We start from the raw sequence: 20,027 nt of genomic DNA, 5'->3' as shown, positions 1-20,027 counted from the left end.
GGGCCCTGCGAATGGGCCAGCCAATGGTAGCGTGCGTAAGGAGTGACGTATGCACCTGGTCTTCCAGTAGCCGACGGCGAGAGGTGCGTTGAACGCATGCGTCTTGTGGAAGGGTAGAAAAAGGGTCTGCTGGCGAGTCGCGTCGAAGATATGGAGCAGGGCTACGGAGGTTAGTATAAACTGCTTGGCGCGTGGCGAGAAGGCACTGTCCGGCTAATGAAGCCCCCGTCCTGCGGGTTCGCGTTATCGGGCTTTTAGTGGGAGCTCGGTTGCCGCAGGCCCGGCCCTGCGGAGAGGCTGCCGGGACGCGCGCGCACCGTTCATTGGTCCTCGGCGCAGTCGCTCCTGGGCCGCTGCGTGCGGATTGGTCGTCAGGGCCCTAGGGGGAGGTCGGGGCTCGACGGGCCGACGCTGCCGCTGGCTTCTGGGGGCGCCTCGGGTCGTCCGGGCAGCTTTTACCCCGAGATGCGGCGAAGCCCGGGCAGGCATTAGCGACCTCGAAGTTCGAAGTCCCGCCTTTCTCTTCCGAAGACGCCACAAAATGGCGGCGCCAGGGGGCGGAGCTTCAGCGTCCGGTCGTGGGGTCGAGGCCCGGGCCTAGGGTCTGCGGCCAAGGGTCGAGTGCGGCGGCTTGGGGGGCGGTCTCCTGTCTCCGAGCTGCCGCACCAGGGTCGTTCCGTGGAGGCTCGACGGGGCCTCCTTGGGAGTACTAGGCTTGGGCACCCGTCCCGGAAGCCATCCGGGCTGTGCGGGGTCAGACTTATCGCCGCCAGCCCCGCGGTGCTGCGCGGCCGGGCCGAGTGCGGCCCCATCTGGTGTTTGTTGGCCGTGGGAGCTATAAACAGCGTAATTCGATATCTTGAGTATCTTGATCAAGATGTTGAGTATCTTGTGTGCAAAGGTGGAAACCTGATGTGCTTTGGGCTATGCGACAGATTGGCCATTCTCCTTCAGGCATCCTCTTATGGGGCTAGAGAACAACCCTCCATCTCCATTGGCCTGAAGTATCTGCCTACCTCAGAGACGATCTTCTGGAGTTCCTTGTTTGCTGTCTCTGGAATGAGCCTCCTGGGAGGCCTTCTGCTCTGTGCTGAGAGCCAAGTTTGCCTATAGGGAACAGTTGGAACATGCCTGGTGGGGCCCGACCTAGAGCAGAAAACTTAGTGGTCTGATGAAAGGACGAGGGTCTTGAGAGGCGCAAAGTAGGAGCATCCCAGCAGCAGGAATTGCTGAAAGAAAGGTCCTGAGGGCGGTGCACGTGTGCTGAGTTTCTGCAGGATCTTAGGAGAGGCTCAGCCTGGCTGTCCTGGCATTTCGATGTCTGGCTAGATCTTCCAGAATTTGCCTTCCTACCCACCAGATTTTTTTTTTTCTTGGTACCAGGGATTGAACTCAGGGGTACTCAACCACTGAGCCACATCCCCAACCCTATTTTGTATTTTATTTAGAGACAGGGTCTCACTGAGTTGCTTAGCGCCTAGCAATTGCTGAGGCTGGGTTAGAACTCTTGATGCTCCTGCCTTCACCTCAAGCAGCATCAGGCTCCACACCCAGCTCCGCCAGATATTTTTGTAATCCTGTTTTAAGGCCCTTTAGTTTAGAGAGCCTCCCACCCCCACTTCCTGCCTGCCTTAAACCTTTAAGAACCAATTAAGAGGGCTGGGGATATAGCTCAGTTGGCAGAGCGCTTGCCTAGCACATGTGAGGCACTGGATTCGAGCCTCATCACCACAAAAGGTATTGTGCTCATCTATTAAAAAAAAAAAAAGAACCAATTAAGATGCTGCAACATCCTTGATTTCTTCTGTCTCAGGAAGTGTTTTAAGATTGGGTTGATACACCAGTACCTCACAGGGAAGCAGCGAGTGCCCCAAGGTTAGTGTTTATTGCAGAACAGATGAGGGTGGCTGCTTAGTTTAGCAGGATGGAGTAGTGAGGGGAAGGTATAGCTTGCAGAGGTGAACAGAGAGCAAACCTAAAGCATAGTAGAACAAAGGATCAGGTCCTCTAACCTCTGCTGTTAGACTCTGAATGACATTCAGGGGCAGTGCTTGTCATGTGTAGGTACATGGTAGGCATTTGTACTAGTAAGGGAAGCTACATTCTTGCTTCATCAAAGTGAAGTCATTTGACTGGCATGGGCAGTCAACCTCCTGTTCCCTGCTCCAGGAACACAGATGAAGAGAAGCTATTTCCACACTCTTGCCTTCAGGAACAATGGGGCCCAGTTTGATGCCTTAGGGCCAGGCTGAGGTTCTGGGACTTTAAGGCCTGGGGAGCATTAGAAAGTTTAAAATCAGAAGGGAATCCCAAGGGGCACAGTTTATATCTCCAGATTCCCAAGTTTCTCTCATATGGGGTACTCTAGATGGGCTGAGCTGGTTTCCCAGCTGCACGGTGGGTGGGTCAACCAGCATGGGGGACTGTGTCCCAATGCACAGCTTGTCCTGTGATATCTTCAGTTGTGATGAGGTTGAGGGTGACTGCCCAACCTGTCTTCCAGTCCTGTTTCCCTCCCCTTTTTTTTTCATTTTTGGCCTTAACCTGACCCGAGTGTGATGAAGCATCAGCCTGTTGGGTGGGAAGATGACATAGAGGGATGATGCTGCTATGGCTATGCTGCCTTCTCCTAAGGCTGGCACTGAACTCCTGGGAGGATGTCACTTTAGACTCCTCAGAGAACCTTAAAGCCCACATTCCCTAGTATGTTAAATAAGATCTTAATACACAGGGTTTTCTTTTCACAGGCTATGGGGCATGGAGTGCTGGACCTGCAAACACCCAGGGTAAGCTGATCCTGCATAGTGTGTTACAGTATGAACTTCCTTCACCTGAGGCCCCAGTGTGGCAGAGCCGAATATGATGCTTGCCCAGATCAAGAGGGGTGGTGACCCTGGGGCCAGCAAGCATTTTCTCTAAAGGTTCAAATAATAAATATCTTTGGTTTTGCATGTGATCTCTGTAGTGCAGAAACAGCCACAGGTAGGTCAGTGTGTACTTACAGATATTGAGATTTGAATATCAGAATTTTTGTGTTGTGAAATATTCTTAATTTTAGCAAAAAATTTCTTTCCTTTTTTTGGTACTGGGGATTGAACACTGGGCTGCATCCCCAGCCCTTTATTTTTTGAGACTGAGTCCTGTCTCAGGCTCTGGAGTTGCTGGTATTACAGGCATGTTCCATTGCACCTGGCTAAAATATATTTATTTGTTGTAGGTAAATAGATAGCTGAGAGCATCATCAGTTTTTTTTTTCCTGTATATGATTGATATACTTTATTTTTTATTATAGCTTTAAATTTATAGAATTAAGTGGATAATACATAGAGTTCTTTATATCTTTCTCTACCGAGGCATGGTTTTTTCTACTAAGATCTGAAAGGAAACATGTATGAGAGTATAGAACTGTGATTCCAGCTGCTTGGGAGGCTGGGCAGGAGAATCCTAAGTTCAAGGCCAGCCTGGGCAATTTATGAACCCAGTCTCAAATAGGGCTGAGAATATAGTGGTAGAGTAGTTGCCTAACGCGCACTAGGTTCTAGATTTGATTCCCAGTACCACACACACACAAAAAAAAAAGGTAGGGGCTATTTTTCTCAGTAGTAGAGCATATGCTTAGCATATAGGAACCCATGAGTTTAATCCCTAGCACCCTCACCCCAAAAAGAGATCTAACATTTGTATGTTACATCTGTGCCTACTAATAAACCAATTTCGATACATTAGTAACTAGTTTATTCTGCGTTAAGATTCACTGTATTTTATAAGTAATTCATTTCATGTCAGTTTTTATGTAATGAAATGAGTTTTTTTCTCTGACCATTTAGAAAAGTTTCTTTGAGTTTTTTCCTCTGACCATTTAGAAAAGTAAAACCGTTTCTTAGCTTGAGGGCTGTATAAAAACAGGCAATAGGTTGGGTGTACACTAGCATTCACCTGTAATTTGAACTACTTGGGGTGCTTAGGCAGGAGAATCTTAAGTTCAGGGCCAGTCTTACCTTGGCAAGCTAGCAAGACCCTGTCTCAAAAGAGGTCTGAGCCAGGCGAGGTCTGTAATCTCAGCGGCTTAGGAGGCTAAGGCACGAGGATCCCAAGTTCAAAGCCTCCCTCAGCAACAGTGAGGCACTGAGCAACTCAGACCCTGTCTCTGAATAAAATACAAAATAGGGCTGGGGATGTGGCTTAGTGATCAAGTGCCCCTGAGTTCAATTTCTGGTACCAAAAACAACAAAAAGTCAAGGACGTAGCTTAGTATGGATTGAGTGCTTGGTTAGCATGCTTGCAGTCCTGGAAATTCTGATCTCTAGTAGTATATTTTTTTTTTTTTTTAAAAAGGCAATGTGCAGGCAGGCTGCATGTGGCCCAGGGCCTTTTGCTGACCCTTTTTCTAGAGTCTAGATCATTATTTTTATCTTATTTTGAAGGACCAAAATATGCTGTCAGGTGGTGAGGGTCTTTTGTTTTCTTCCAGCCCCTATTCCAGGGAGTCAGGGCTTTCTTTGTTTTCTGGGCTTGGACCCTGTCCCTACCGCCAGTGGAAGTGGGTTGCTTTTCTGTGGATTACCCTATGTCCCAGGAAGAGGCCTCCCAGGTCCCTTGTGGCACAAATGACCCCTTACTCATTTGTGTTAAGGACATGATTTTCCACTGATACCCTATTTGTGTGGTTGGCAGTCCCTGGGCTTTAGCACTGGTGAAATCTGACACCCCTCACATACTGGTGTTTGAACCTTTAGTGGCATTCTTCCACTAAGCTATAGCCCCCACCCATTTTTGTTTTAATTTTGAGACAGGATCTCATGAAGTTGCCCAGGCTGGCTTTGAACTTGTGCTCCTCCTTTCTCAGCCTCTTAAGTAGCTGAGATTATAGGTGAACATGCATTACTGTGCCCAGTTTGAGACTGACCTTTTTTAAGGGCTGTCCCTGGGGTCCAGGCTAGCTTCTCAGCTGATATTCCACAGTGGACCAGTTTCCTGAAGTTTATGCAACCTCCTTTCCCTCCCTAGTCCTCATGAGGGAAGTTGGGTTTGCCTAGGAGAGATCACTTGATATTGCTTAGTCTGCTCTCTGTAGCAAATGAGCAAGTCTAAGGGTAATCAAGGGTGCCACAGGAGCACTTCTGTGGCCACTGCAGCCTTGGCTCTTCTGGAATGAAGTAAAAATTGTCCCTTCAGAGGGTTTCAGACACCATTGTTCTACCAGTAAAGCTCTGAGTGTTTTGTTTTTTTTTTCTCTTAAGGTACATATGGAAGTGGTGTGGCCAGCTGGCAAGGTAAGCTCTTTTGAGTTTTATGTAGGCAAGTAAGCCTATGAGCAGGCACCCCTGCCTTCCATCCTGGCTGACTTCACAGCTTTCCTAAAGGCTGGGCATGACAGGCCATCAGCAAGTTTTAGTGTTGTTTTCCTGGCTCTATTCCTAAGGATCCAGCTGGCCAGAACTGCTATACTGAGCATGAGGTGCTGTGGAGACCCAGGGGCCAAAGCCAGCCTTAAGAGGCTGTGATTGAGAGCAAACTGGGTCTGTCAACTGCCCAAACTGCCACTCCCAGGCCCTCAGCCACCTCTGACTTGAGAGGGAGAGCAGGTTCTAGGCTTTGACCCAGAAAACCCACCACTCAGCTGAGGCTGCTCTTTGCTCTGGCCTCTTCCTGCTGCATTTTGGCAGGTTAGACACACAGTGTGGAGTGATGCCAGCAGCACTTGGTCCCATAACTCTCTCCTTTGTGGGTGGACCAGGGGTGCTCTTGCACACATGTCTGCCATAGACAAGCCTCATGGCTGCTGAGATCTGACTTGTTTCTTTTTTCCTGTGATAGGTTATGACAACTACAATTACTATGGTGCCCAGAACACCAGTGTCACTGCAGGAGCAACCTACAGCTATGGCCCAGCCTCATGGGAGGCCACCAAGGCTAATGATGGCGGCTTGGCAGCGGGGGGCCCTGCCATGCATATGGCATCCTATGGCCCAGACCCATGCACCGACAATTCAGATTCTCTCATTGCCAAGATCAACCAGCGTTTGGACATGATGTCCAAGGAAGGAGGCAGGGGCGGGAGCAGCAGCGGTGGGGAGGGCATGCAAGACCGAGAGAGGTGAATATCAACCTGAGCCCTTTACTGGGAGACTCTTGGCTGCCTAGATTTATGCAGATGTTAATGGATACCCACTCTTCTTGCCTTTCTCATGACTTGGGCCATTTGGTGATTGCAGCCGGGCAGGGGGCGAGGGCAAAGCATTGCAATAGTATTTCATATTTAGTTTTGGATGGAGGCTTGAGGCATAGTTCTTGATTAAGCTGCCTCAGATGACTTATGTATCACTCTACTCTTGTGGCCAAGGGCTCTATGCCCTTCATTCAATAATGGAGGGTGTTGGTGGGGAAGGGCTGTGGGTACAGCTCAGTAGTAGAGCTCTCTCTTAGTATGTGTGAGGCCCTGGGTTCCATCCCAGCACTGCCAAAAAATGTAGTCGATGGTGTTTTGCCTTCATAGCATTCAGGAGGGGTACAGAGTGGTTTGGTTGGTTGGTCTGAATGTAAGGGGTCATTTTTGCTGGAGGTGCTGAGGTTATGCTGATTGAGGGTAGAAAGGGACACTCTAGATAGTTGGGCAGAGCCCTTAGCTGCCCCTAATGGCTTGTGCTTCCTTCACAGCTCCTTCCGCTTTCAGCCATATGAGTCCTATGACTCCAGGCCTTGCTTGCCGGAACATAATCCCTACCGCCCCAGCTATAGCTACGACTATGACTTTGACCTGGGGACCGACCGCAATGGCAGCTTTGGTGGGCAGTACAGCGACTGCCGGGACCCAGTCCGTGAGCGGGGCTCCCTTGATAGCTTCATGAGGGGCCGGGGCCAGAGCCAAGGCCAGGGCCAGGGCCAGGGCCGCTTCCAGGACCGGAGCAATTCCAGCACCTTCATGCGCAATGACCACTTTATGCCACCCTCGGCTTCCTCGGAGCCCCTTTCTGTTTCTTGGAATGAGCTGAACTACGTGGGGGGACGAGGTCTGGGAGGCCCCTCCCCCAGCAGGCCACCTCCTTCCCTCTTCTCTCAGTCCATGGCCCCTGACTATGGCATGATGGGCATGCAGGGCATGCAGGGAACAGGCAGTTATGACAACACTATGCCTTATGGATGTGGTCGGTCACAGACTCGGATTCGGGATCGGGTAAGCACGAAGTTCCATCAGGTCTTGACTTTTCTTCTTACTAGCTCTACAGAGGTTAAATTTATGTACTTCAAGGCCCACTCATTTTTAAGTGTACAATTCCACTTTTAGCAAGTTTATAGATTTGTACAACTATCAACACAATTTTGTTTTACAATATTTCTGTCAACTCAAAATGAAACTGTTGCGAGTTAGCAGTCATTCCCTATTCCCTCCCCCAGGCCCTGACAACCATTTATCTGTTTCCTGTCTCTGGATTTGCCTCTTCTGAACATTTCATGTCAGTGGAATCACACATGTGGCCATTTGTGTCTGACTTCTTTCACTGAGCACGATATTTTCTTTGAATTTCAACTATGTTGTCTTTTCTCTGTTTTTCAAAAAGACTGTTTTCTGCTTTTGTTCTTAGATCTTAAGAATTCTGTTCTTTGTTTTTGTGGGATATTTTAATGGCCCAGGGAAGTGGTACATGGGGTGTGCTTATATCTGTAGCCCAGGAGGAGAGGGTTTGAGCGCTTCGGACCAGACAGCATGGGCAGGAAGCGAAAGCAGTTTCCCATGTACGAGGAACCAGAAGCCAAACTGGCTCGGGCTGACAGCGAAGGAGATTTTTCTGAAAACGGTATGCCCTGGGGCCAGTGGGCTGGGTGGACAAGATGAGTCAGTTGCCTAGTAGACACGAGGGAAACCAAGGGTGGTGTGTTAACCCCAAGTTCCCTCCACCCCTACTGTGTCAGGATGGACTTGTTGGTCTGGTTAGTAAGCATAGGAGAGTGAAAACAGGGACTGACTTTTCCTTTTTCCCTTGTATCTGGCAGATGATGGAGCTGTCGATTTCCGGTCAGGAGATGAAGAATTCAGGGGTGTAAGTCCACCTTTAGGGGCCAGCCCCCTTTGTCTGAGTGGGATTTGTTTCTTTTATTGCCCTTCTCCTTCAAGAGGTGGGAATAGCTACCCTGCTAGACTCCACTCTGCCTATCTCTGAGTGGATTTGGAACCCCAGCTTGTAGCTGAGTTTCTAAGATTTTTCAGACAAGAATGATTCTCTTTCTAAAAGAGCTTCTAGCCCCTTGCCCTGGCCCTATGTAGTATTGGACCCAGCCATGTGGATAGTAAATGCATGGGTTGTGCAAGCTGAGACTGGCAGACACACACTGGAGGCTCATTGGCTGCCAGTTACATGCCGGGTGTAACTGACCCAAGTCCATGTTTTTTCTGTCCTCAAAACTAGCCACAGAATAGTGGCATCTAAAGCCAGGTCTCTGAGGGTACCTTCCCTGTGTTCTGCAAATTCTGATCCTTCTGAGGGGTAGATCCTAGAGAAGGTTTCCTGTATGAGAAGCCTTCTTCCAGGTTCTTTTTGATGGTCAGATAGGGTGGGGGTTCTCAGGATACAGTGACTATAGCTTTTGACTCTCACTTGCTTCTTATTCAGCTGGTTTAGATCTTTATTAAACCCATGGCATAAGTCTTGAGTCAGAGAAGCTGTACAAGTCTTCTGACTGCTACTTTAATCTTAGGCTCACTGCCTAAGGCATCAGCTCTGTTCAAGTATATAGTTAGAGGGATTGTGTTTTATTTACACCTGATTTGTTAGAATATTGAGTAAATACAAACAAATGCTTGGAAATTTGAAGCCTATTTTCAATTCAGAATGCTGGAATTAGCTTCCTACAGATTATAGCTTCTTTATATATATATTTTTTTTAAGTTGTTGTCAGACACAATACCTTTATCTCATTTATTTACTTTTATGTGGTGCTGAGGATCAAACCCAACGTCTCGCACATGCTAGGCAAGCACTCTACTGCTGAGCCACATCCCCAGCCCCAAATCAGCTTAACCTACAGTTAATAGATGGGCTCCTGGTATTCTGGAGTGCAAAACTGCAGATGTGTATTTGCTAAGGGGCAAGTTTTGTAGCTTTAGAAAGAATTGAAAAAGGGTCAGTGACTTAAAGACAGAAAACTCATTATCACAGAGTCTCTGAAGGCAACCAGGTATAGCAGCAAGACTTTCAAGCTCCTCTCCAAAGTCTTGAGGCTTGTCCTGATGCACAGTGGCTCATTTCCTGGTGGAACAGCATCCTAGGTCTAGGGTAACACCATCTATCAGGTGTTGACATGGGCTGGACTTTTTGTGGAGAATTCTGGAAGTACTACCTCACTGCCCAACTTTGCATATGCCCTTTTTCAGGAGGACGAATTCTGCGACTCCGGGAGGCAGAGAGGTAGGCATTACCCAGTGTCCCTTGTAAAATGTCCTCTGTCTATCCCACATTTACCACCCATCACCCAGTCAGGGTGGGCTTATGAACATGCCACAGGCCTGCATAGAGGGGCCCATGACTCGGGGAAAAGGAGGGGCTGTGGCTGCTGGGTGGATATAAGTTGTGGTAATCACTCTGAGGCTTTGTTCCAAAATGTCTGGGGCATTATTTGCTGAAAAAGGATCCATTTGCCTTCCTTGGTGCAGGCTACAGAGTGGGGGAGTCCAACTCAGTGTCTGTGACATTTGTGGTGGTAGGAAGGGATAGTCTCAGAAGCCTAAGGGAAGAGGCCTCCATTCTGGACCATCTTCTCTGTCTCCCTCCAGCCAGTGCAGGTTCCTGAACTGTCGTGAACTTTATAAATCCAGTCTGTCAGTTGCCAACCCAGAGCTGTGCCCTCAGGCTCCCTGCTGGGGATACTGGCACCTGTAGTGCCTGCGGGTATGTGACAGCAGATACCTGTCAGGGCTGGGAGTAAGGTAGTAGAGGGCAGCCTGTTAGATATACCAGGCCGAGGTCTCTAGAGTCAGCCATTGCTCAGCAGGTCTCGTTGGTCCAGAACAGGAGACCTAGGAGCCTAAAGTAAGCAGGAGCAAAGAACAAGATTCTACCCTTTGGAGGGACATGAAGAAACCTGAGCCACAGTCTGCCTGAGTCTCTCCAAAACTACTTGTTTCTCTTGCTGTCTGGCCCCAAGGATCATAAGCTGGCCCAGTTGTGGTAAATGGTGAAGGCCCTTGGCTTCTCCTCTTAGATTCTCAAGCTTAGCTGACTCTCTGATGTACCCCCACCCTACATATTGAAGCAGTTGTGTCCTTAGTACAGGACCACACCAAGTGTTCAGCAGCTATGCAGCCGGGTAAATGCTAAAGCAAAGGTGACGTGTTTATTGCGCGCAGGTCCTGCTACCTACCTGGGATGACTTTGCTATTAAACAGCAGTCATAGTTTCAGGCAGTGACCTCTTGCCAAAAGTCCCACACGCCCTTTTGAGAGGCTTCTGAGCAGCGCACGCCGGTCGCCATCTTCGTGGGACAGTATCGGGACTGGCATCAGGGGTAGGGGTCACAGTTCAGATGCTTATCCAACCTTTTCCAGTATTCAGCCCTGGCCCTGAGCCTCAGAACTTGCCTGGTCTCTCACTGGGACGCTGGCCACAAAGCTCTCCAATGAGCTCCTGTGCTGGCCCCAGGGGGCAGATGGGAGGACCAATTGGTCTCTTCCCACTTTTGTTTCTAGGATTGCTTCCCACACAGCCTTGGGAAAGCCCTAGGTTGTTGTCTGTGAACGGAAGATGGAGGTTGGGCCAGCAAGGACTGTCAGACCTGCTGAGGCCCTAGTTCAGAAGAGGCTGTCAGGATGGTCATCCGGAGGGCAGTAGAGTGGCTTGTTTTATTTCCCAGGCCTTCCAGCTGCTGTGTTGGTACCTGGGGAGAATTACTTTCTTTAAGTGACAATGTGAGAAGACCTAATGATAGGGCACCAGATTGGACTAGCAAACTGGGGCAGGTCAGAGCAGACGGGCTACATGTGAGTGGGATGGACTTGCCATCCTTGCCTTGTTAGGCCTTGTGAGTGAGGTGACTGACTCCTCTGGGTTCTCATCAAAGACCCTTGTCCATCAGGAGCCTTTGATGGCCACACCTCAGGGTGTCCTGACTCTGCCACATTGTGGAGGCAGAGGCCGGACATGGGCATAGGGTGTGCTGGCCAAACTGCAGCCCCCAACAAGGCCTTGGAGCTCAGTTCCTCTGCAGACTCCTCAGAGCATCTCGAAGGGACTTCTTTGTTTCAGGAGAGAAAGATGAGGAGGACGAGGAAGTGAAGAAGAGAAGAGAAAAGCAAAGGAGGAGAGACAGGATGCGGGACCGAGCAGCTGACAGGTGAGAAGCCAAGAGGATGAACAGAGCCAAGGATTTAGGCACAGACCCCTTGTTTATTGTGGCCAGACCTGGGCACTATCTAGGCTTTACTGAGCTTACCTGTTCTGGCTCCATAATTTAGGAAAGTCTGGTTTAATCTGAATCCCAAGTGTCAGGAAATATTAAGCCTAAGTCAGTGTAGACAGAACGAGGGAAACAATTGAGAACATGTAGCAAAGACAGGTGTAGTTGCATTTCTGCTCTTTCTTGCTGAATCAATCTCTGGCGGATTTCTTTCTCAGTCTCACATCTGGAATTATACCTTGCTGGCAAGACTGTGTGGCCCATACATGCCCAGCAGGGGTCTCCCTTGTGCTCCAGCAAGCCTGAGGGGTGTCCTCTCTCCTAGCTTGGCATTTGGCATTCCAGAAAGTGACCTTCATTTAGCAGAGCTGGCAAAAAGGTGACTTGGTGCTTTGTCCAAATCCAGATCACCTCTGGAATAAGATACAGCAAGAATATATGTATACATCATCCTACCGTCCAGATTTTGCAGCTTCTCTGTACAGGTTCTCTTTTTATCTTAAAGCTCAAACAGGACAGATTTTTCCATGCAAAGAAATGCTTGGCGAAAAACAATAGAGACTGGGAAGTCACAGGGTCATTTCTTCGTAAGTGGTACAGAAACTCATGAAAACTTTTTTCTTCAACAGATAAATGACTGTTAGGTTAGGTCTATTTTCATATAACATGGAAACTGAAATAACTTTAAAAAAAAAAAAGAAATCTTTAGACAGACTACACTGGTAGCCAAGGATCTCAGTCATCTTAGATTGTTACAGGGGAGGTAAAAATATAGTAGGGAAGTATGGATTCCCTGCCTTTCTTTGGTAGCTTTCTTCTAGTTCTTTTCATGGAACTCATGAAATAGTCCTCTTTGCTCCTCTGTTTGGAGTTGTCTATAAAAGCCAGAGTGTCTTATGATGTGGTCAGAGATCAAAACCAGGTAGGGAGAAGTTTGAGTTGGCAGATGAGGAATCCTGAATGCCACCTGCCTGCACCCTTAACCCTGTCGGTTGGGGTTGTACAGGGGTGCTGCAAGCTGCTCTCCCTTGCCATACAACCTGATTGCATTTGGTGAAGCTTTGGAAGCACACGACAGGAGCTTAAGCTTTTATTTATAGAATCCAGAATGTTAAGTCTTAAGGAAGAAATTATTTTGTGTTGTGAACTTTGAATTATGTAAAGTCTTCAGAAATTTTTTTTCCCCTCAGTACTGCTGATTGAACATAGGGGTGCTCTACCACCAACCTGGCTTGGGACTTGGGATCCTCTTGTCTTAGCCTCCCGAGTCACTAGGATTACAGGTGTGCAGTGCCGCAGCAACTAGAATTTTTCTCTCACATAAAATAAGATTGTCACATGTCATCTTGGTGGCTAAAGACAAACCCATCTGAGAAGCTGTGGAGTTAAATACCAAGTTCCCAGAGCAGTCAACTAGAGTTTGGGAAGTCCACAATTCTAAAAAGTCACCATCTCAGGGTGTTTTCTTAGAGAATTTGGGCTAAAGAGAGACTGATATGTTAAAGAGTTATTGTGTGAATCATTTTCCTGAAGTAGCTGCACGGCTGTATCCTGTTCTTCAGATGGTGGGGGTAAGTTTGGGTAACTGCTGCTCTGCCTCCCTGCAAAAAGTGAGAAGCCTTGGTTAAAATATTGTGTTTCCTTTACCATTTCAGCTCTACCCAGAGATGATCTGGTGATCTTACCTCACCACTGTTCTTTTCATGTTCCTTCTTCAGGATTCAGTTTGCCTGTTCAGTATGCAAGTTTCGCAGCTTTGAAGATGAAGAAATCCAGAAGCATTTGCAAAGCAAGTTCCACAAAGAGACACTGCGATTTATAAGTACCAAGCTTCCTGACAAGACAGTAGAGTTCCTCCAGGTAAAGGACACTTGGCCTCCACTGCAGCATTTCCCAACTGTTCCACAGGTGTCAGATCCCTTGCAGAGAAGGGAAGCGGTAGGGAAATAAGAAGCCTAAATATGATCAATTTCTCTTCCCAGATTAAAGTAGTTGTACAAATCACTGAGTCAGAGGTACAGTTGAGAGCTCCAGCTACCATAGTTTCTGCACAGAGCTCTCAGATAGGATCTTCCCACCCTCTGTGCAGGTGAGAAATATCGTCCTCTCATTTCATTTGATTCCATATCCCACCCCTCTAGGAATACATTGTAAACAGGAATAAGAAGATTGAGAAGAGGCGTCAGGAACTGATAGACAAGGAAAGCACAAAACCAAAACCAGATCCTTTCAAAGGTGAGTTGTGATGCCAGAGAGCCCATGGGAAGTGACCTTTATAATAGTATAAATGGGGCTAGGTGTGTAGCTTATTAGTAGAGTGCTTAGCATGCTAGAGGCCCAGGGTTCTATCCTTAGCCGAGAGCTGCTGAGAATGTGAAGTCAAGCCCCAGGGGAAGAACACTTAAAATGGAAAAAAATCCCAAGTCTGGCCTAATGGAGATAACAGTTCCACAGGCAGCTTATCAGAGTGATCTTAAACAACATGGTGGGCTCCCCCCTGCCTTTGTTATGAATAGAGAAGACTGGATCAGATCAGCAAAGTTGACATGTAGAATTCTTGAGTGTAGAGGCCAGCTGCTGTGATCCCACATGGCTGTGGGAGAGCAGGCAATGTATTTCTCATTTTGTCCTAACTGAATCATTAGAGAGCATTGCAGGGAGAAAATGTGGGACTTGTTGGGGAACAGTGAGAAAGCATCACTTGCTTGGGTTGCATAACAGGGATTGGCCAGGAACACTTCTTCAAGAAGATCGAGGCTGCACATTGCCTGGCCTGTGACATGCTGATTCCCGCGCAGCACCAGCTCCTCCAACGGCATCTGCATTCAGTGGACCATAACCACAACCGCAGGGTGAGTCTTCTGATGTGGGCATAGGTGCCTGGAGAGTGGAGCTCAGACCTTCTGTCTCATATCGAAAGTGTTCACACTGATAGGGTCTCTTGTTGTATTTCTATTGTCTGTCATTTCATTGGCTATAAGATTCACCCCAATTTCTGTTAAAAAGTAACTCTAGGCTGGGGTTGCGGCTCAACGGTAGAGTGCTCACCTAGCATATGTGGGGCTCTGGGTTTGATCCTTAGCACCATATAAAAATAAATGAATAAAATAAATCCAACTACGACTAAAAAATTAATGTTTTAAAAAAAAAAGTAACCCATGTAACATATTGAGACTTGTATCTTGGTTCCCCACCCCACCCCCACTATACACAGAAAAGAGAGAAAATAAGTTGCTTAGAATTTATCAAATACAATAGCTGAAATTGTCCTGATTTCAGAATGTTCTCTTAACCACCAGGTACATTCCCTAGTAGCTGAACAGCTATGGACATCTATAAGCTGAGGCTCAGGGCCATTAAGAGCCCAGGGGTGTGGGGATCCTAGGTTTCAGGGCAAGTTGTTTCCTTGTGAGCTAATGGGTCCTGAGGCTAAATGTTTAACTTAAGAGTCAGCACGGTTTATTGTTGTTGTTGTTGTCAGTTTCTAAGTATATTCAATCCTCCTTACCCATGAGTTTCACACCCATAGACTGAAGTAGTTGCTGATCCGTATAACAACTATGTACATAGTAGGGAGGATATACGTGCAGTGCATAGGTTTTGTGCAGATGCCTATACCATTTTATATGTGGGCTTTAGCATCTTTGAATTTTGTGATCTGAAGGGTTCCTAAAGCTCATCCCCTGCAAGGCCAAGTATCTGTGTCTGGTGAAGAGTGATAAAGAGTGGGTGTGGCTAGTTTGGTCCATAGGCTGTAGTGTTGTGGACCTCTGGTTTAATGTGGCATTGTTGTTGGTTGAGACCTGTTTCAAGAAAAAAAATTAAAGGTAGATGGTAATTGTTGAGGAGAGGTAGAAAGATTTCACTTATTTGTTTTTCATGTTGGGAACTGGATAGTAGGGTCTTATACATACTAAGCACACAGTCTGCCATTGAAAACTATACCCCCAGCTTAAGCACCATATTTTAAAACATGTTTCTTTTTCTACATCAAGGTTTGAACCCAGAGTACTTTATCACTGAGCTACATCCTAGCCCTTTAGTTTTTGAGGCAAGTCTTGGTAAATTGCCCAGGCTGGCCTGGAACTGGGACCCTCCTGCTTCACCCTCCCAAGTAGCTTCGATTACAGGCATTCTCCACCACACCCCACTAACAACATCTTTATCTGTGGTTACCCAACTGGTAAATAGTGGTTTCTATAGATGCTTACCCATGCCACAGTACTATTAAAAATGAGCAAAAAAGCACTCTACAAGCAAGGGATTAGTATGTCAGTGTGCAAGCTCTAAAACACATTGCCATATTCTTATTGCTGCTGTTAAACTTATTGTGAAGGTTTATCCATTTCTCTTACTTAATCCATATAGTTTGTAATTGTAAATTTTCTTGCTTCTTTACATGGCATGTTGATAGCAATGGCATGTCTCTGTTTTTGTCTTCAGATTATTAAACTGTTCTACTTGGTTTCATTATCTTTATTCCAAAGACTGGCAGATGCTTGCTTTCTCTCGTTTTTGTAGCCTGACATTTTGATATTTGTGTCAACAAAGAATGGTATTAGTTGCCTCTGAGGGCTGCTTGGAATAATCTGGCTAGTTTGTTCTCTTACTCCTCTGCATTTTAGAAATCCCTTGTTTGGTTCCCTTTGCAGTTGGCTGCTGAACAGTTCAAGAAAACAAGTCTCCATGTGGCTAAGAGTGTTTTGAACAACAGACACATAGTGAAGATGCTGGAAAAATACCTCAAGGTTTGTATCTTGGAATCCAAGGGGCAGGAGAAGTCTTTGAAATGGAGGATGAGTATGGAATTATATCCAGAGTGAAGTATTTATGTAGTCAAAAGACTCCATTTATATTTTTATATATATTTATTTGTTCTAATTAACATGACAGCAGAATGCATTTGGTTCATTGTACACAAATGGAGCACAGCTTTTTCATTTCTCTGGTAGTATACGTCAAAAGACTCCAATTTTGAGTCTTTTTGATACTGGAGTGCATCAGCCCAGCCTTGGCTACGTCACAACTTGGAGGGTCAGCCTGAGCAACATAGTGAGACCTGTTTCAAAAAAAAAAAATTGAAGGTAGATGATAATTGTTGAGGAGAGAGAGAGAAATTTCACTTATTTGTTTTTCATGTTGGGAATTGAATGCAGGGTCTTGTACATACTAAGCACACAGTCTGCCACTGGAAACTACACCTCCAGCTTAAGCACCATATTTTAAAACATGCTTCTTAATTTTGTAGGGATGCTTTTTAGATTACTTTTTTCGGGGTAGGGACAATATTGACGTGTGCTAGTGAGAAGTGTGGCTTCTGAGGGTGTTAGACTTAGGTTAGAACCATCACTCTAATGGTTAATAGCTATGTGATCTCAGGCAAGTTACTGTTTGCTTTTTTGTTTTAATTTTTTTTTCTTTTTTTTGGTTCTGGGGGGATTGAACCCAGGGGCACTTAACCACTGAGCTACATCCCCAGCTCTTTTTATCTTTTGAGATAGGGCCTTGATAAGTTGCTGAGGCTGCCTTTGAACTTGCCATCTTCCTGCCTCGTCCTTTAAAGCCACTGGATTATAAGAGTGCACCATTGTGCTCAGCAAGTTAATGATCTTGAAGTCTCATTTCCTTATCTGTAAAGTGAGAACACAATCTTCATGTAAGGGCCATGAGCTTAAATTAAACTAAAATTTAAAAATAGTGTTCCTGTAATTGTTTATTAAGTCATTTAAGAAACCCTACATCCAAACTATGCCTCCTGGTTATATGTGTGAATAAAAAATGTGAAATAGGGGCTGGGCCTATTAGCATATATATGTGTGAGGCCCTGGGTTCAATCCCCAGTACCACACAAAAAAGTGAGGGGACTGGGGTTGTAGCTCAGTGGTCAAGTGCTTGCCTCACCTGTGTGAGGCACTGGGTTTGATCCTCAGAACCACATAAAAATAAATATACAGAGGCTGGGGCTGGGGCTCAGTGGCAGAGCACTTGCCTCGCACATGTGAGGCACTGGGTTCGATCCTCAGCACCACATAAAAATGAATAAACAAAATAAAGATTTTTTTTTAATTTTAAAAATAATAAAGATAAATATACTATGTGTTCATCTACAACTAAATACATATTTAAAAACAAAGAGAAAATTGCAAAATAGTTCTGGTGAAGATTTTCTGAGAAGTCTCTTTTGAAGCTGTTGGGAATTTAAGAGATTCTCTGGTGGACTCTGCCAGGCCTGAAAACATGAGCTCCCAGAAACCTGGCCTACTTCAAACTCATTTCTCCAACTGATCTGTGTTTCCTTTTGTATAGGGTGAGGACCCTTTCACTAATGAAACCGTTGATCCTGAAATAGAAGGAGATGACAATTTAGGAGGTGAAGATAAGGAAGAGACACCTGAGGAGGTGGCTGCAGAAGTCTTAGCAGAGGTGATTACAGCAGCCGTGAGAGCTGTTGATGGGGAAGGAGTGCCAGCTGGAGAGAGTGGTGAAATGCTGGCTGAAGGGCAAGTCCCAGTGGGTGCAACAGAGGCCAGCAGCGATCTCCACACTGAACAGCTACTGGAAGAGCAGACTTCCTGTGGAACATCATCTGAGAAGGGCAATACTGAAGCTGAGGCAGGAAGTGAGGCCACAGTGCTGGCAGCAGAGCCAGAAAATGCCCTAACAGTGGCTGTTCCTGCCCCGGCTGCTGTGGAATCTGAAGTGGGACAAAGTGATGCAGAGGCCAAAGATAATATTCATACAGAATAATCCTCTTTTTCCCTGTTTCAAGGGATGTATTATATAATGCATTGTTCTTTCTTCTTTGATTTATAAGCAGTACTAGGGTGTGTGTTACTGGAATATGCTGTAAGCTAATTTTGATGAAGAGACTCAACCATTTCCTTCTGAACTATGTAACCCATGGGCTTGTCTTACACAGTTGCGTGGCTTCCCACCTTGATTGAAGGCAAAAGTACATTCCCAAAGCAGCTGACATTTCTCTTTACATAGCAGTTGGAATAATAAAATTTAGGCAATTAGATCTTGATACTTGTTAAATATAGCCACTGACTGAATGCCTCTTCTTTCCCCCTCCTCCTTTGGTTGGGAGCAGACCAATGTTAGTCACATATATTGCTTTGTAATGGATTGGTTTTTTTCCAAGCATTTTCTCCAGCTTCAGCTTTTGACTTCTGCTTTTGTAGTGCAGTGTATGGTGTGATCCTCACAAGATGTGGCAGCATCTTGTTAGCATGTGATGTTCTTGTCACATCAGTGAACTCTTATCAAAGGTTTGATGAATCTCGCAGACGGGCACTACTGGAAACACTCAGTTGACACTCAAGAGTGAGAAAGCCAGCTGGGTGTTGTAACACACACCTGTATTCTCTGGTACAGGAGGATTTCAAGTTCAAGGCCAACCTTAGCTACTTAGTCTCAAAAATAAATAAAGTCTGGGGATGTGGTTCAATGATTTAGTGGGTTCAATCGTCAGTACCAAAAGAAAGGGGAAAAAGTGAAGCCAGGCCAGGTGCAGTGGCACGCCTGTAATACCTGGAACCCAGGAGGCTGAAGCAGGGGGATTGCAAGTTGGAGGCCAGTCTTAGCAACTTAGCAAGATTCTCAAACAATAAAAAGGGCTGGGGATGTAGCTCTGATAAAGCGCCCCTGGGTTCACTTCACAATACAAAAAAAAAAGCCAGCAGCAGTAAGACTACAGTCCTTGGTATATCATCCTTCCCTAGCATGTGCAAGACCTTGGGTTTAATCCCAGAAACAAAAATATAAACATTTCATTTAGGTAGTAGAGTTCTACCAGGCCCGATGGTGCACGCCTATAATCCCAGTGATTTGAGAGGCTGAGGCAGGAGGCTTCCAGGTCAGCCTTAGCAACTTAGACCCTGCCTCAAAAGACTGAAAATGTAATCCACTGGTAAAGCTCCCCCAAGGTCTATTCCCCAGTAAAAAAAATAATACTTTGGAGGTTGTGAATCTGAAAGAAATAGAGGCTAGCTGTGCTGAAGATAGTATACACAAATTATAGTTTCATGTAATCAGAAGAAGTGGACAGTCTTTCCCTTTTAAAATTATATTAATGGGTCTGTTTCCTTATAAACCTATTAACTAGATACATCTCACATGTTGAGAAACACTAGCCAGTTGGGAATTATTTTAAATAAGGCAGTTAAATCTTTGGTGAGCTATCTACTGTATGTATACCTGGTACTAATTCATGATGACAATTCTAAACTCAAGGAGCTTTATTGGAGAGATAAGATGAACATTAATGAGAAAGTCAATATTGACCAAATGCAGAAATGAACAGCTTGATAGCCAGTAAAAAGGTGCCTCATGAGTCATTTCTGCACATCATTCCTTACTGCTACATAGATATGGCCTAACTGCAGATTGAGCTTGTTCTCAGAAGCTTTTACTAGCTGGGGTTACAGGTGTGTACCACCATGCCTGGTTCATTACCATATATATATATTTTTAAGTTGTCAGTGGATCTTTATCACTTACATGTTGTGCTTTACACATGCCAGGCAAGCACTCTACCACTGAGCCACAACCCCAGTTCCTTATTACCATTTTTCAATCGAACAATCTGGTGGCATTTGGTACATTCACAATGTTGTACAACCATTGCTTTTATCTAG

At 46.0% G+C, this 20,027-nt stretch overlaps 1 protein-coding gene across 3 annotated transcripts; it reads left to right on the top strand.

Moving 5' to 3' along the window:
- The first annotated feature begins 61 nt into the window (after window positions 1–61).
- Akap8 (A-kinase anchoring protein 8) lies at window positions 62–18,430 on the top strand. Of its 3 annotated transcripts, XM_040290336.2 has the most exons (15): window positions 1,707–1,737; window positions 1,814–1,875; window positions 2,748–2,786; window positions 5,241–5,273; window positions 5,818–6,097; window positions 6,658–7,174; window positions 7,667–7,796; window positions 7,993–8,039; window positions 9,371–9,404; window positions 11,238–11,325; window positions 13,107–13,248; window positions 13,530–13,623; window positions 14,110–14,240; window positions 16,041–16,136; window positions 17,695–18,430. In XM_040290336.2, exons 5-15 carry the CDS (start codon window positions 5,949–5,951, stop codon window positions 18,133–18,135), a joined length of 1,869 nt encoding a protein of 622 aa, XP_040146270.2. In that variant the 5' UTR covers window positions 1,707–1,737; window positions 1,814–1,875; window positions 2,748–2,786; window positions 5,241–5,273; window positions 5,818–5,948; the 3' UTR covers window positions 18,136–18,430. The 3 variants fall into 3 exon arrangements, with proteins under 3 accessions (XP_005333112.2, XP_040146271.2, XP_040146270.2); XM_005333055.5 differs by lacking the exons at window positions 1,707–1,737; window positions 1,814–1,875 and adding an exon at window positions 62–169; XM_040290337.2 differs by lacking the exon at window positions 1,814–1,875 and having other exon boundaries at window positions 1,645–1,737.
- The last annotated feature ends 1,597 nt before the right edge of the window (window positions 18,431–20,027 follow it).

Source organism: Ictidomys tridecemlineatus, chromosome 2 (assembly GCF_052094955.1).
Source record: "Ictidomys tridecemlineatus isolate mIctTri1 chromosome 2, mIctTri1.hap1, whole genome shotgun sequence".
Lineage (NCBI taxonomy): Eukaryota > Metazoa > Chordata > Mammalia > Rodentia > Sciuridae > Ictidomys > Ictidomys tridecemlineatus.
Note: the sequence above shows the minus strand (reverse complement) of the source record. Positions and strands in the feature narration are given on the sequence as shown.

Coding starts and splice junctions, on each gene's coding strand:
- Akap8 (XM_005333055.5), top strand. Junction 5,274..5,817: donor TGGTGTGGCCAGCTGGCAAG/GTAAGCTCTTTT, acceptor TTCCTGTGATAG/GTTATGACAACTACAATTAC. Junction 13,624..14,109: donor AAAACCAGATCCTTTCAAAG/GTGAGTTGTGAT, acceptor GTTGCATAACAG/GGATTGGCCAGGAACACTTC.